This window comes from Podarcis liolepis (assembly GCF_965112155.1).
Source record: "Podarcis liolepis genome assembly, chromosome: 10".
NCBI classification, from domain to species: Eukaryota; Metazoa; Chordata; class Lepidosauria; order Squamata; family Lacertidae; genus Podarcis; species Podarcis liolepis.
In genome coordinates, this window is record NC_139562.1 from 49381 (window position 1) to 66213 (window position 16833).

General features: G+C 46.2%; 2 protein-coding genes across 2 annotated transcripts; both read left to right on the plus strand.

Moving 5' to 3' along the window:
- Positions 1 to 1902: 1902 nt before the first annotated feature.
- LOC310687407 (olfactory receptor 13H1-like) lies at positions 1903 to 2877 on the plus strand (the record flags this gene model as incomplete). Its single annotated transcript, XM_083462461.1, has 1 exon — positions 1903 to 2877. Exon 1 carries the CDS (start codon positions 1945 to 1947, stop codon positions 2875 to 2877), a length of 933 nt encoding a protein of 310 aa, XP_083318587.1. The 5' UTR covers positions 1903 to 1944.
- A 9784-nt stretch (positions 2878 to 12661) lies between these two features.
- LOC310687445 (olfactory receptor 13H1-like) lies at positions 12662 to 14589 on the plus strand. The gene is made up of 2 exons (XM_083462493.1): positions 12662 to 12763; positions 13596 to 14589. The coding sequence occupies exon 2, from the start codon at positions 13605 to 13607 to the stop codon at positions 14535 to 14537; it is 933 nt and encodes a 310-aa protein (XP_083318619.1). The 5' UTR covers positions 12662 to 12763; positions 13596 to 13604; the 3' UTR covers positions 14538 to 14589.
- The last annotated feature ends 2244 nt before the right edge of the window (positions 14590 to 16833 follow it).

Genomic DNA, 16833 nt, shown 5'->3' on the forward strand with positions numbered 1-16833 from the left:
AGAGTCCCATGGACTGCAAGAAGGTCAAACCTATCCATTCTGAAGGAAATCAGCCCTGAGTGCTCATGGGAAGGACAGATCCTGAAGCTGAGGCTCTAAGACTTTGGCAACCTCATGAGAAGAGAAGACTCCCTGGAAAAGATCCTGATGTTGGGAAAGATGGAGGGCACAAGGAGAAGGGGATGACAGAAGACGAGATTGTTGGACAGTGTTCTCGAAGCTACCAGCATGAGTTTGATCAAACTGCGGGAGGCAGTGGAAGACAGTAGTGCCTGGCATGCTCTGGTCCAGGGGGTCATGAAGAGTCAGTCATGACTAAACGAATAAACAACACAACACAACACAACAAAGCAAAAAATACGCAGAAGGAATTGTGGAATAACACCACCAGATAATCCAGAAAGCTGATGCTACAACTTTTTTATTATTATTAATAAAATCACTAACTTAATGGAAATTAATGGACTATCTTTTTATATCAGCTCATATATATCTGCATGTTCAGTGTGTGTGTGTGTGTGTAGTAGCCTTATGGATATATTTGGTGAGTTTTAAATCTTAGTTTATCAGAATAAGGTTCTCAGTCTCATTAGAAATTATTAAAACAATGTATTGAATTTGTAATGCAATTGGTCATCAATAGTTAGCCACTTGGCCAATCTACAAGGGGTGCTGACCTGGAATAAATACAAGTGGCCTTCACCACTGAGGAAGACCCCTGGGGTGTGTGTCAAAAACACAATTGGTCTCTAGTCATTGTTTGCCCCATCGGGTTGATATATGGCCATCATTCTAGACAGATATACATCACTATGTTTCAATAATTTTATTCACATTTCAATTGTATGTTGATGTTTTCTGTGGGATTAAATGTTGTTGTTTTGTAGCCATTTTATCAACACTTTATATACAATTTTTGCTCTTGCCCAATTCTGTGTAAAGCTAGCAGCTTCTGTTTAACAATGACTCCCCTTTCCATGACTCTCAGTGTTCCTTAGGTACATAGAAAGCTGCTTTACTGTACTGAGTCAGACCATTGACCAATCTGCCGCAATAAAATGGCTTTCCAGGGTTCATTCTCCATAGCAGATGGCAGGGCTGTTCAAGGGGATCTTGGCTGACCTCCTGGCAGTGGAGTTACTGGTGCTTACCAGGAGCGAGAGGGAGAGGTGGCAAGGGCAGTCAGTGCAAGGCAAACGCAGCACTGGGAGTGCAGGATTGGCTCACTCATTGTGTTTGCTAGAGTTGCCATACGTCTGGAATTTCCTGGACATAACTGGCATTCGGCCCTCATAAACAGCATCCGGGCGGAAATCTGCAATGGCCAGCGAAATCCAGACATAGGGCATCCCATTTCAGAAGTTTTTGAAATATGGCAAACCTAGTGTTTGCAGACCTCCCCACTGCTTTGCCCTCCCAGAAATGGGAACTGTGGGAACTGTGCTGCTGGGAAGTCAGGTAGTTATAATATAGGGTTCCCATCTGTCTAGGAATTCCTGGACATGTCCTCTTTTCGGGGTCCTACATGCCCATCCAGGGGGAAATTTCACATTTTACAGTAAATGTCCTGGATCTGGGGTTAAAAAAAATGTGTGGGGTGTGTGTGCTCTGGTTCAGGCTTTGGTGCAGGCACAGGTGACCCAGGCTCTGGCTCTGGCTTGGCGGTGGGGGGGGGGGGCTATCGGGCTATGGCCCTAAAAAAATCTCAAGAACTTTTTGTGACATATTTATTGAAATATAAGCTATCTAACTAACAGCAGCACTGACTGATTTCAGTGGGATCTAATTGTGCATAAATGAGTTGGAAAGCAGCCCGTGAGCTTGGACATGCCTGGCTCTAGGCTGGATTACAAGGGGGGTGGATGCTTCTTGGAGAAACCTCTGTCTGTGCTTCTAAACACATTGACCTTTCTTCCCTGCAGGAGATACCAGTCACAGAATGCCATGGGACTTGCAAATGAGACAATGGTGACAGAGTTCATCTTGATTGGATTATCCGAATACCCCAGAGCTCAAACCATCTTCTTCTTCTTCCTCTTGGTAGTCTACCTCACTAGCTTTCTTGGTAATGGCCTCATTATCATGCTAATCATTGTGGACCCCAGGCTTCATACTCCCATGTATTTCTTTCTGTGTGCTCTGTCTTTTATAGACATCGCCCTCATCAGCAATACAGTTCCAGAGGTCTTGGTCAACTGCTTCATTTACAGGCCTACAATTTCCTTCTACAGATGCCTGTCCCAGATGTACATTGGTCTATTACTTGTCTCCACTGAGTGTGTCCTGCTTGCGCTCATGGCGTATGACCGCTTTGTGGCTATATGCCAGCCCTTGCACTACATGAAGATCATGAGCTGGAAATGTTGCCTCTGCCTCGTGACTGCATCTGTAGGCTTTCCTTTCCTGATAACTCTGATCAATGCACTGTTGCGGCCTACTGACTTCTGTGGACAAAATGTCATCAATCATTTTGCATGTGAGCTGGAGTCGTTCCTCAAACTGGCTTGCTCTGACATTCATGCTAGTGAGCTCTTTATGCAAGCTGCCAGCATCTCAATTTTAATACCTCCCTTTGGTTTCATAGTTGTGACATATGGGCGCATAGGCCTGGCTGTACTGCGCATCCGTTCAGCACAGGGTCGCAAGAAAGCCTTTTCCACCTGCAGCTCTCACCTTGCTGTCGTCAGTGTCTTCTATGGCACAATCATGATCATGTACTTGAGGCCACAAGGAAAGTCAGTTTCTGAAAAGGACAAGCTCATATCTGTAGCATATGGAGCTTTGACACCTATGCTCAACCCTTTGATCTACAGCCTAAGAAACAGGGATGTGAAGGGTGCCTTTTGGAAACTGGCTGGAAGGAAAATATCAGAATAAGTATCTGTCAGGGGTTTAGGAGCAGAGGCACGGGCAAGGGAGGAAACAGAGAGCGAAGGGGAGGAGGCAGAAGAAAAGATGAGTGATGACGACGACCCGAGATCTCCTAGTCTTTCCAGTGAATCAGAGGATTCACAGAAAGGAGCACCAGTGGCCAGGGCAAGGGGGGAGTCTAGGGGGGCACCCCAGGAAGATAGAGCCAGAGGGGACTCAGGGGGGAGCAGCTGGAAATCGGGACCAGCGTCACCGCCAGGAAGCAGGGAAGAGGAAGGGAGCCAGGGGGGAAGCGCTGGCAGCTCACCACAGGAGGGAGGGCATGAGTCAGGAGTGGCCACACCTCCATCGGGGAGCGAAGAAACGGTTAAGAGGAAAGTGGAAGGTTGGGCGCGCGCGCCAAGTTCAAATGCAGAGGAAGGCGGCGCAGTAAGCAGCCCCGAAAGGGAACCAGGTCCTAAAGCCCGGCGCAAGGAGGCAGGAGGGTCCGGGTCAGCGTCAGAAGAATCCCGGAAGGAAGAAGCCCCGGGGGGGTAGAGGGACCCAGAGGAGGACAGTCAGGCGGAAAAGGTGGAGCAAGGCTAGGATATTAAGTTGGTGCACACGGGGCGGAGACTCAGACGGAGCTTCGCCGATCTAGCTACTAGACGTAGAGTTGCGCGCAGCAGCGTGAGAATGGAAACTGTAATTCAATAAAGACTTTTACTTAATGATCGCTGGCTAGCGTGATCCTCTGTGAGCTAGGATCTTCAAGCAGCTCTGACAGTATCAAATGGATTGCATTTGATAGTGGGCAATTTCTGATGACAAGAGGAAGTCGTGGTAAAGAAGAGGAGGAGGAGGAGGAGGAGTTTGGACTTGATATCCTGCCTGTTACCGGAAAAATCTGAGGGTTCCCTTGGACAAAACAAAGACACCAACCAGGATAACTTGGAGCAAAACAGCAGCCTGTAGGCTTGGCCTTTATTGAACTGTTGCAACAGGGTGTTCCCCTCACTTGCAGGAGAGAGGAAAGACAAAGAAAAATAGTGTGCAAGGTCTTATAAAAACTTTTGAAATTCCCCTCCTCTAGGTCAAGCCCACCCCCAGAAACATCATGCACACATTACAGAAAGGAGGGGTTGAGGGAGGAGTTGTGGTGGTAAACTGAGTGTCCTGTCACCTGGCTGGTTCCTCCTTTCCCCCCTCCCTATGAGTCACTTCCAGGAGACAAAGGGGAGTTTGCAGTTTCCTGCCCCCAGAGGGAAGATCTGATCATTGTCCTTTGTTTCAGTCCATGCTGAATCCACTCCCATATGCAAGTTCTTTGTGATCTTGATGGTCTTCTGTCTGGGATCATCAGGGTTGGCATAGCAACTGGGCAGGGCTCCTGTGGATGTGCTGGGATGGTGAAGGGATTATGGCTGACCAGAGACCAAGCCACCCCCTTTTGATAGTCCTTGTCATATGGAGTAAAATAAAAATGGAACAGTGCAAATCCAATGTATGGTTGATTTTTCTATGAATTTATAACAGAAGTGTGGCGTATGTAGTGTGTGAGTGTGAGTGTGTGTGAAGTTTGTACAAACAGAATGATTGGGGGGGGTTCCTGCTACATTTCCCCCCTTCGGAGATAAGATTTCAAAGATGGCTACTTTGCGATCCTTTTCTCCGCACAATTTAAGGTGGTAAATATTAACCTGCTATTCTCCGTCCCAGATGTGTGTGTCCATGTGAACCTGAAAGGGACTTGGATGTCATGCTTCTTAAGGATATTTGCATAGAAATATAATGGTGTAACAGTGCACATAGTTGAACATAGGATATCACGTAAAATTAATATTTTGTTGCTCGGTTACTTGTGGTATTCTAGCACCTTGGAAGAAATATTTTCTCAATAGTGGTGTATGCTTTACATTTAGCAGGAAGTTCCGCTAATGACTGAAAAATGCAGTTTGCTTTGTCCCCCGCCATTTTTGTGTTCTCAGGTGTCAAGGTAGCTCTTCTGTGGTCTCACACCGGCATGGTGTCACAGTAGTGGCAATCCCTGGTGAATCCACTTAGGGCTTTCATATTAACCATGTTGCCTGGCACTCACCACAGCTGGCACAGGTTTGGGCACGTCATGAGAGAAATGTCTTTGCCTTGGCCATTCTATGGGATTTTATTATTATAGGCTCTGGTCTTGCAGTCATGGGAAGTTGCTCACTTGCACTTTAAGGACCAAAAAGCTAATTGCAGCCTGGATACACTTGCCCAATTCAAACTGAGTCCAATTTGAATTTATATGCCCATGGTTCTCAACTTTTCAAACAAGTCTGTTAAAAGAAAACCGTTCTTAAAAGGCACGTGTCCAAATAAGTCAATTTAACTCTATAAGGGATCATTCCTGCTAAACCAAAGCATATGCACCTTTATGTATCTTATCAGCTTCTCTTTGGTAAAGCGAGTTATAGCACATTTTAAAATGGGTAGGGAAGTTGGCAGAGTGCCAGGTGGAACAACGAAATATGGTTATAAATTTATCTAATTATAAACATTGGACTACATAATAGCCTGATCTGTTAAAAAGCATAAGATGTATGAGAATCCTCCACTGGGGTGTAAGGAATAAGACATTAAACATAAAAACAATTACACACAAAAATAGTCCCCCCCCCTTTTGTGGAAATAACACACTGTCAGACACATTTCAACATTCCTAGGTAATAACACATAATATAAAACAAAGTAATCAAATATCAGTTGCATATCTTGAGACAAATTGTGATATTTTATGTATGTATCTTTTGAATCCTGGAGCACAGTCTTGAGGTTCAAAAGTGAGAAGATGTCCTTACAATTCAACTCCACCTCCCTTTGTCAGCCTCACTTCCCCTTTGAAAGAAATTGCTGTGGCCACTTTGAAAACTTTGGTGTCTGTTGTTGTTGCTGCAGGTAATAGTCTTGTGGTGGCGAAGCTTTTCATTGGACCTGTAGTAACACATCTGTAGAAGTGATATCCTGTAAGGGGTGGGGTTTGGGGGACTTAAAAGACAGAGTTAGAAAAGGGAAGGGGCAAAAGGCAAAAAGGATGTCCTTCAATTTACATGGGAAGCTGCAAATAATAAAAATCTTAGCGGATTAAGCATTTCATTCATTCCAATATTATTATCACATTTCCATATAATTACTGTTATTATCTGTCAAGTTTGTTTGCTTTCCTTCACTTAGTTTGGCTGTGGAAGAAACGAAGGGACAAAACCTTTGTTAATTTGAACACAATTGGCAAGTTATTAAACATTTTGCTTATGTGGGTCCGAGTTCACGTATCCTGTTTTAAAGGGAAATTTTTTTTATTTCCTTTGAAAATCTCTGTCAGGAATGCTGTTCCTATAATGCACACAAAGCCTGTTATAAAAGTTAAATCCCATGGGGGGGGGAGGACTAGTCAGGAGTTGAACTCATAGTGGGAGTGCTTTGATATTTACCTGTGAAAAGAATTTGACATGTTAAGATTTGGAACCTGGAAAGCTCTTGACTTTTGATGGGCTAGTTTTTAACCCTTTTGTCTTATGTAGCCCCTGGAGCAAAGGACACATTAAGGATGATTTCCCTCAATGGTTCCAAGTTTTACATAAGGAAATTTGGATAAGTTTCTCCCTGCAGCAGCCCAAGCTCTCGAAACCTCCTCTCCCCCCTTACAGTTCCCCCCTTCTTCCTCTCTTTCTCTCTCTCTTTTTTAAAGCTGATCTAGCCTCTGTGCATGTGCAGAGTTCATGTCTCAGCAAACGTTTTATACTATTGAAAATGTTGAATCTTTTGGCTAAATTACCATTTGAATAAGGGAAGGGAAGGGTAAGGAGTAGATTTTAAAAATAGGGTTAGATTTTAAAACAAAAAAGAGAAACTCAGCAATTCACTGTTTCAGTGTATCTGAAGAAGTGTGCATGCACACGAAAGCTCATACCAAGAACTAACTTAGTTGGTCTTTAAGGTGCTACTGGAAGGAATTCTTTTTTGTTTCAGCAATTCAAGTATTCACCAAAGCTAGCAATTGCAGCCCAAGCAAAGGGACTGCTTCCTTTATGTCCAGAAAAGGGCTAATATCCCTCTAGCCATTCGCGGAACAATGCCACGCCCTTATATATGGGGGGAAATGGCCAGAGAATCAGAATTAATAGGATTTTTTTAACATTCTCAGTCATTTCAGCCTTACCATTTGCAGACATAATTTTTTCCCCCTGCCCTTTATTTACAGGATTGGTCAAGGCGCATATGTATTTTTATGTGCTTAAACTTTGAATTGACTTTGAAGTCTGATTTTTAAATAGTAGACAAATGATAAACACTGTAATCACTCAAATGCTTGATATTACCAGTTGTGCTTCAAAAACATCAAGGCTTCACCTCTCACCTTTTAAAACTAAAGAGCAAAGCTAGGCTGAATTTCAACTCCATCACCACACCATAATTTAAGAATTACCCTCCAATGCTTGCAGACACATGTCCCTTCCACACAGCCACAAATTGGGAGAGTTGAAAGAGACCCTGGGGTCATCTAGTCCAACCCTCCAAAATATAGGGTTCACAGCAAGATTTGTACTATCAAAGAGACATACACATTTAAGTACAGATTTACAACTGGGAAAGGAAACATCTATGCTCCTATCATGTACTAAGGAAGAGGAAAATAAAAGTACCCAACTTTACACAGAACCCTTTTAGCAGATCTTGAGATAGTTTGAGTGAGTTTGCTTCCTTAGACTAAAGAATGCAAGTTCCTAGTGAAATGATATTTAAAGGAAGATTGAAGTGAACAGTTTTTTTCTAAGATAGGGAGAGGATCTTTTATTAAGCATAGTTAAAACAGCCATAGATTTGATTTAAAGGGAATACAAAAGTGAACAATTTTTTCCTGAATTTGCAGAGGAATAGTAAGCCTAATTTAGATTTTATTATTATTATTATTATTATTATTATTATTATTATTATTATTATTATTATTATTATTATTATTTTAATAACTACAAATAGGAAAGTGAGATGCAGGGTGCCTTAGGAAAGATTGCCCCCCCCTTTGCAGTTTCCTTTAAAGGAAGCTTACTCGGGAGTAGATTTACCTGGCACAGAAGTAAGAAGGGAGAACAAAACCTGAAAGAGACAGAAACAAGGGGGGGGGGCATTTTCTAAGAAAATAGGCCAGGAAGTCTATAAGAGACTGATATCAGGAGCCTTACAATAACTCTTCTGTCCAACCAAATCAAAGTTAAAACTGGACTCACATATTTTTCTTAGAATGAACACCATACTTTCATAGGCATATGCTTAATGAAATACATACACTGCATTTTAGCTTGAGAGAGCAATTGTGCTCAACTAGGCTTTTGCAGCAGAAACATTAGGTTAACTTCACATTCCAAAATAGACTGGAACACAGGTGTACTCACAAACTCAAAAGTTACAACAAAACATCATTTACCATTAGACTTAAAATCACCCTCCTCACTTAAACTAGAGGAAGGAGGTGGGGTAATCCTCCTTTCAGAACACAATTAGCACGTATACAGGATTTTACCACTTGGGAGGAAAACTCTCTTTTGGAGCCTCTCTCAAATAACAAACATTTGCACACTACATTCTCCATTTTGTCTTGTTTAAGATTGATAAGGCCCAACATGGCTTCCTTAGATTTAAAATTTTTGAAGCAAGCTTGCAATTTAAAACTATGTGCATTTAAGAACAGTCTGTGGATGCCGAGGCCAATGTAAATACAAACCCTTGAAATATTTCTAAATCTTTGAGTACATCTGTCAGAGCTGCCCGAGGTCCCAGCTCACAAAGGACCAACGCCAGTTCGTTGTTATATACAAAAGTCTTTATTGAAGTTCAGTTTCGCTTTCACAGCCGCAGCGCGCAGCTCTACGTCTGAAACTCTAGACCGCTGAAGCTCCGTCTGAATCTCCTCCCCCCAGACACCAGTTTAAGACTCTAGCCTTGCTCCACCTCTTCCTTTGCTCTTTCCTCCTCTGGTTCCACCTGTCCGCTGGGGTCTTGCCCTTCCTAGACTCTTCTGACGCTGAGTCCCCTGAGTCTTCCCCCTGCCTCTGGCGGGCTTTAGGACCTGGTTCCCAATCCGGGTTTTCTGCTGTCCCACGCGCCTGTACATTCGAACTTGGCGCGCGCGCCCAGCCGGCAACCTTCCTCCTGACCGTTACACTGCTCCTGTCACTGCTTCCCCCTTCGGGGAGGCTAGCTGGACCTGACCTCCCCTCCGTTCCCCCACTCTCTGATAGAGGCGTGGTCAGCCCTGACTCATCTTCTCTCCCTGCTGGAGGAGACGCTGGCCCTGACACATGGGACTCTTCCCCCCCACTACGCTCTGGTGGGGAAGCTGGTCCTGATCTCCCGCTGCTGCTTTGGGAGTCCCCGCTGGCCCCTTGTTTCTGGTGCGTCCCCCCTGGGACCCCCCTTGCCCTGACCATCGGCGCCTCCTTCTGGGAATCTTCCGATTCGCTGGAGAAGCTCATGGAATCTCTCGGGTCACTGTCATACTCCCCTACGCTGCCCTCAGATTCTTCCCCTTCGCTCTCCATTTCCTCTCTCCCCTGTGCCTCTGTTCCTGAGCCCCTGACACTACCCCTACCTCCATAATCCCCGAAGCGGCAGGTCACGTACTCAGGAAGACCCTAATCCTGTCCGATCGTTCTGCCAAGCCCTTCCTCCGGGCGATGCCAGGCGACAGACGATGCATATCTGAACTATTGTTCTGTCACCACCGGTACTCAGGAGAGTTTATCTTTGCATATCCCTCACTCTGCATATTCCCCCCTCCCTTCCCTGAAATGCTAATCTGTGTAATCCCACCCTCTTGTAATATATTCATGATGTAATCCGTGAAACCCAACCTTCCCATAATGTATTCATGACGTTTCTTGCACTGTATTCTGGGACTTGGAGGGAACTTTTAAAAGTCTATGTCGTCCCATTCTCGGGGTTCAATCTCGTCTTGAACCTGTTGCGCAATAAACCTTGGATCTCCGTATCTTGCTCCTGTGTCCGGCTGAACTTATTTCTTCCGCTAGGACCCGCAGACTTAGTCCGACGAGCTGGGTGGCAGGGCAACTCCGCACCCGGGATTTTTCCGTAACAATAATAATCCAGTGAAAAGACACAGGGCCTAGAGGTCAGACTTAGATCTTATGTGATAATGTATATGTCAGGGCTGCCACCCAGTCCCAGCTCACATAGGACCAAGTTAGCCAGCGTTCAGTTTCAAAGAGTCTTTATTGGATTACAGGTTCCATTTCCAAACTGCAATGTGCAGCCCTACTTCTTCTAGGTCAGAACGACGAAGACCCGTCTGAGTCTCCGCCTCTAGCGCACCAGCTTAATACCCTAGCCTTGCTCCACCTCCTGCGCCTTTCCTTCCGTCTCTGGGTCCTTCTGCCCCCCTGGGTCTCTCCCTTCCTACTCTCTTCTGACGCGGACCCCCCTGACCCTTCCGCCTCCTTGCGGCGGGCTTTGGGACCCGGCTCACTCTCTGGGCTGCTAACTGCGCCAGCTTCCGCTACATTTGAACTTGGCGCGCGCGCCCAACTCTCCACTTTCCTCTTGATAGTTTCATCGCTCCCCGAGGTGGGCGTGACTACTCCTGACTCATGCCCTCCCTCCTTCTGAAAGTCTCCGGAGCCCGATATCTGGTCCCCTTTCTCCCCGCTGCTCCCGGCTGGGCACGTGGGTCCCGATCTCCAACTGCTGCTCTCTGATCCCTCTCTGGACCCTTCTTCCTGGGGTGTCCCCCTGCTCTCCCCCCTTGCTCTGGCTGCTGGCGCTCCCTTCTGGGAATCCTCGGACTCGCTAGACAGGCTCGGTGATCTCGGGTCGTCATCCCCACTCATCCTTCCTTCGTATTCCTCCCCCTCGCTCTCTGTCTCCTCCCTTCTCTGCGTCTCTGCTCCTGAACCCCTGACAGTATATTTCTCACTTCCTTTGTTGGTTGTATAATCCTTATAATGAAGCCATAATTACTTTTTGTTTATGATTATCTACCTTATGATAGAATATAAAAATAAAACTATACATATATAAAGAATTGAATTTTGTCAATGATTCTTAAAGGAATTGTATGCTTGTGAGGGGCATAGGTAAAGGTAAAGGTACCCCTGACCATTAGGTCCAGTCGCGGACGACTCTGGGGTTGCGCAACTCTGGGGTTGTCATCTCGCTTTATAAGCCGAGGCCGAGGGAGCCAGCCTAAATAATAAAGTCCAAAACGTTAATGTGAAGTATGTCGGAAACAAAATAGATACATTGTAACAAGATTTGACACTTTTATGAGTTCACAAGTTTCGGTTCCATTGTTCTCCCAGCGGGGAGCCATCAGTAGCTTGTCAAGAGGTTAAATGAGGTGTGCAGGAGCTCGCTGAGCTAGCTCTGCAAGTCGAATGCATGGTTCTGATTGGGTAGAACGCAGCTGTCAGGAGGTCAGGAGCAGAGGCGAGGGCAAGGGAGGAAACAGAGAGTGAAGGGGAGGAGGCAGAAGAAAAGATGAGTGATGACGACGACCCGAGATCTCCAAGTCTTTCCAGTGAATCAGAAGATTCACAGGAAGGGGCGCCAGTGGCCAGAGCAAGGGGGGAGCCTAGGGGGACACCCCAGGAAGAAGGGTCCAGAGGGGGCTCAGAGAGCAGCAGTTGGAAATCGGGACCAGCATCACCAACAGAACGCAGTGGAGAGGAAGGGCGCCAGGTACCGAGCTCTGGCAGCTCGCAGCAGGAGAGAGGGCATGAGTCAGGAGTGGCCACACCTCCATCGGGGAGCGAAGAAATGGTCAGGCGGAGAGTGGAAGGTTGGGCGCGCGCGCCAAGTTCAAATGCACAGGAAGGTGGCACAGTAAGCAGCCCGGAAAGGGAGCCAGGTCCTAAAGCCCGACGCAAGGAGACAGAAGGGTCCGGGGGGTCAGCGTCAGAAGCGTCCCGGAAGGAAGAGACCACGGGGAGCAGAGGGACCCAGAGAAGAACGGTCAGGCGGAAAAGGTGGAGTAAGGCTAGGGCATTTAGCTGGTGTACAGGGGGCGGAGACTCAGACGGAGCTTCGCCGGTCTAACCCATAAGACGTAGAGTTGCACGCAGCAGCTTGAGAATGGAAACTGTAACTCAATAAAGACTTGTACAAATGATCGCTGGCTAGCGTGATCCTCTGTGAGCTAGGATCTGGAAGCAGCTCTGACAGCAGCCATTGAAAGGAATAGGGAATTACAGCTTCGTACGGTCAACCCATAATACAGATAGAGAGGGAAAGAGGCATAAGAATTTGGGCATTTTTCGCCCGTAATAGTGGATCGGCGTAGGAAAAGTAAAAAGGCATTTTATTCATGGGGCTTGGGGTAGAGTGTGGTGCTTGTGTAACGGTGTGGGGGCTGAGGGGTTCACGTGGGGCTGGGTGCCCTTGAGGTCATCGCCTCGGACCCTCTGGTGACCGGCGGAAGGGTGAAGGAAGGCATGCCCCCCCTTCCGTATCACTACACTGTTCATAATATAGTCTTATTTAGATTATGAAATAATAAAGTCCAAAATGTTAATGTGAAGTATGTTCCCCCTGGGTTCAATTACATACCATTACTTGTGGGATTCACCTCTGGGCTTACCTTACTTACTCCAGAAGGACCTAGAATACAAATGCAGCTTACGAAAAAGGGAAAGAAAATGAGAGCAAAATACTTACCTTCTTTATCTCAAGGACTAAGCAGGACTCTTCCGTTTACATGGAAGTGAACTAGATTTCAATTCATTTCACTGACCTTAAAAACAAACATCACTCTCTTAACACCAACTTTCCCGCTACAACTTCTTTGTGTTCTGGGTCTGTGATGTATTGCGGAGAGCATATTGTTATAAACCCCTCAGATCAACATTAGGAGAAGTACCAGCAGGTAAGCATTTTAGTGAAAAGGGGGTGACAGCATGCTTTGACTTCTCCGTAGTATTCATACTGTTTCCAACACTTGGCCTGATGAAGAATCAGAGGCATAGCTATTCAGGGCTTTGGGAGTAAGTGAGCTTATTATCTGCATGTAAATGCTACATCTGTAGTTCAGATTCAGTAGCTCTATAGCAGGGACAGGGAACATTGGCCCTCCAGATGCCGCTAAACTACAATTCCCATCAGCCCCAGCAAGTCAAGCTGGTTTGTGCGAATACCTACAATTGAGATGGCAATCCTATCTCAATTCTTCTTTCTTTATTTTCTTGATTAACTGACTAAAGAGAACTGAAAGGTTGGGAGAAATTTGTGTTAAAATTTTATTTTGGGAAATGAGCCACTTCTACGTAAGACTATAAGTTTACAACTTCTGACTAACAGTGGAGGCAAAGCATTTCCACAGTGGGTGGGTTTTTTTGTCCTTTAAACACATGCTCAGATATTTGTCAATGAGTTTATGACTTCCACAATAATTCTTCTTTTTTTTGGACAGGGTATCTACTGAAGAAGGAATGGATATCTGCGTGTTCCAGATAACCTTTTTGATTTCTTAGATGTGCATTAATGTGGGTTTTGAATTTCAGAAATTTTTTATTTAGTAGTAGTCGTAGCAGTCATTGTTATCATCTTGCCTTCTACGAAAGTTTCTCAGAGCAATATACCATAAAAACAGCACAAGCTAGGTCTTCTGTCTTGGATAGAGCAGTTTTTTAGGGATGACCAAAATTGCATACCTCCCACTGTGACATATTTCTAAACACTTCATTCTTTTCACCCTGCAGGAAAATGTTATGGCTGCTGAAAATGAGACTGTGGTGACTGAGTTCATCTTGATTGGATTATCCGAATACCCCAGAGCTCAGGCTGTATTCTTTTGGTTCCTCTTGCTTGCCTACCTCATTAGTGTGCTTGGCAATGGACTTATTATCCTGCTGAGTATAAAGGATCCTGACCTTCATACTCCCATGTATTTCTTTCTTTGTGTCCTCTCATCACTTGACCTTATCGTTACTAACAATGCACTTCCAAATGTCTTGGTCAACTGCTTCATTTACATGCCCACAATTTCCTTCTCCGGATGCCTGCTGCAGATGTACATTGGTTTGTTAGTTGTCGCAACAGAATGCATCATCCTGGCCATCATGGCATATGACCGCTTGGTGGCTATATGCCAACCCTTATACTACATGCAGATCATGAGCTGGAGAGTTTGCATAGCCCTGGTGGCTGTCTCTGTAACAATTTGCTTCTTCTACACCGTAGTCACAGCCCTGTTGCGGCCTACTGACTTCTGTGGCCGACACATCATCAACCACTTTGCATGTGAGTTACAGTCATTCCTCAAACTGGCTTGCTCAGATACACATATCAGTGAGTTATTTATGCAAATTTCCAGCCTTTTTCTCCTAATACCACCCTTTGGTTTCATAGTTGTGACATATGGGCGCATAGGCCTGGCTGTACTGCGCATCCGTTCAGCACAGGGTCGCAAGAAAGCCTTTTCCACCTGCAGCTCTCACCTTCTTGTCGTCAGTGTCTTCTATGGCACAATCATGATCATGTACTTGAACCCACAAGGGAAATCGGTTTCTGAAAAGGACAAGCTCATATCTCTAATGTATGGAGCTTTGACACCTATGCTCAACCCTTTGATCTACAGCCTGAGAAACAAGGACGTGAAGGGTGCCTTTCGGAAACTGGTTGGAAGGAAAATATCAGAATAAGTATCAAAACATGATGATAAGGCCATAGCTTTCAATTACTTTTATTAGCATAGGTCTGATCTGAAGATACGCGAGGGAAAATGATGTCCTTCACCCATATTTTTTGTTAATGACATTTATGCTGGGGGAGAAACCAGAAGGGGCCACTCCCGGAATCTGCAATAGACTAAGACAAACATGAACTTTGGGGTTCTGCACTGTAAATAGCTGCACAAATAAAAACCTGCAAAAGACAGTTTGGAGTCCTGCCTGGTTACTCGTGAGCAACCACATCACCACCTGACACTCCTGTTTAATATAATAGTATTAGAAACAGAATATCTTTATTTTTTATAAAAGAGCTTCTTCCTGCCCCTGAGAAATTTAAACTTTCCCAGTTTGATAGATCTATTTTTATTTCTCTAATTGATTTGGAATGATTGACTTAGATCTTCCAAATCTCCAGATTCTCAGATATCCAGCTGGGGTCTCCTTTAATCTACGCTTTCTGTTTCCCATGTGTGTTACAAAGCTAACTGGCTGGCGCTGTCCACCTCCAGCCACATCAGGCCCCCAGGGAACAGTGGGCAGTGCCCACTTAGCCAATCGGAGGCAGGGGCTTGGGGGTTGCAAGCAGCCTGCCCCTACCCTACTTAAGAGGGTGGCCAGGTGTAAGGATGGGATTTTTCCACCCACCCACCTAGTCTTTAAGGGCCCGCCCATGTGGCGGGGGGGGGGGGGAGTGGGCACGTTGCCTCTGGGCCTTGCTATGGTTTATTCAGTCACCATATCCAGGGCCAAGGGAATTTTCTCCTGCAAGTAAACTGGCCAGATTGCAGGTTTTTGCCTACCTCACATCAGCTTTCACAACTTAGGCAAATAAGGCATTGGTCTGGGTACTTACCGTATTTTTCGCCCTATAGAACGCACCAGCCCATAGGACGCACCTAGTTTTTTGGGGGGGAAATCAAGGGAAAATTTTTTATTTCCCCCCAGCTTTGCGCAGCCATCCCCAAGCTAGAAGAGGGAGACGGAGCGCTCCGTCTCCCTCTTCTGCCTTCAGGGACAGCTTGCCCTGCTGTCCCCCGGGTTTGTGGGGCTGGTGGGGGGAGAAGCAAGCTTTCTTCTCCCCCCCCAGCCTCCAGATCAGGTTGGGGAATAGCGGGGTGGCGGCGCTCTGCCACCCCGCTATCCCGCGAGCTTGTGGGGCTGGCGGGGGGGGAGAAACAAGCTTGCTTCTCCCCCCCTGCCAGCCTGCAGAGCAGGTCGGGGAATAGCGGGGTGGCGGCGCTCCGCCTCCCCGCTGTCCCCCGAGCTTTTGGGCTGCAGGCTGCTGCCCGCAAGCCTTGCGAGCCCACGGGACATCCCGCCGGGCTTGCAAGACTTGCGGATAGCTTCCTGAAGCCTGGAGAGCGAGAGGGGTCGGTGCGCACCAACCCCTCTCGCTCTCCAGGCTTCAGCGAAAGCCTGCATTCGCCCCATAGGACGCACACACATTTCCCCTTCATTTTTGGAGGGGGAAAAGTGCGTCCTATAGGGCGAAAAATACGGTAATCACAGGGGTCCTGTGAGAGGGGTCCAGGAGGGGTGACTCTGTCCGAGAGTCCACTGGGGGGCCAATGAAGCAAAACACCCCTCCCAATGGCAGCCTCTGCAGGGTTGGGGCAGCCAGTCCATGTTGGGGGGTGGCTCCCCAGCATAAGTTCAACCCCACCAGGTTCCTGTCAGGAATCCATGTCTCTCCTTGAGGCCATGACACTAGTTTGGATGATAAGTTCAGTACCGTCTCCTGTCTAGTGCTGATAGACTGTAGCGTTGGCACACTTAATAGGCACAACTCAGACAGTAGATCTGCTTCATGTTCAAAAGGTACAGTGGTACCTCAGGTTACATACGCTTCAGGTTACATACGCTTCAGGTTACAGACTCCGCTAACCCAGAAATAGTGCTTCAGGTTAAGAACTTTGCTTCAGGATGAGAACAGAAATCGTGCTCCAGAGGCGCGGCAGCAGCACGAGGCCCCATTAGCTAAAGTGGTGCTTCAGGTTAAGAACAGTTTCAGGTTAAGTACGGACTTCCGGAACGAATTAAGTACTTAACCCGAGGTACCACTGTATTGGCTTGTCCACGGGAGGTGAATCAACAAGGCTTCGTGGTAACATAATGGCTTCAATGCTCTCTTGTTGAGTTGCCCTCACCTCTTGAGTTGCCCACTACTCTGCCAAGAGTCTTCTTTTTTCTTTTTTTTTAATAATATTTTTTATTGCTTTTTTTCCAAGGTCAGATACATCATCAATAACACAGCAAAAGCGATTTT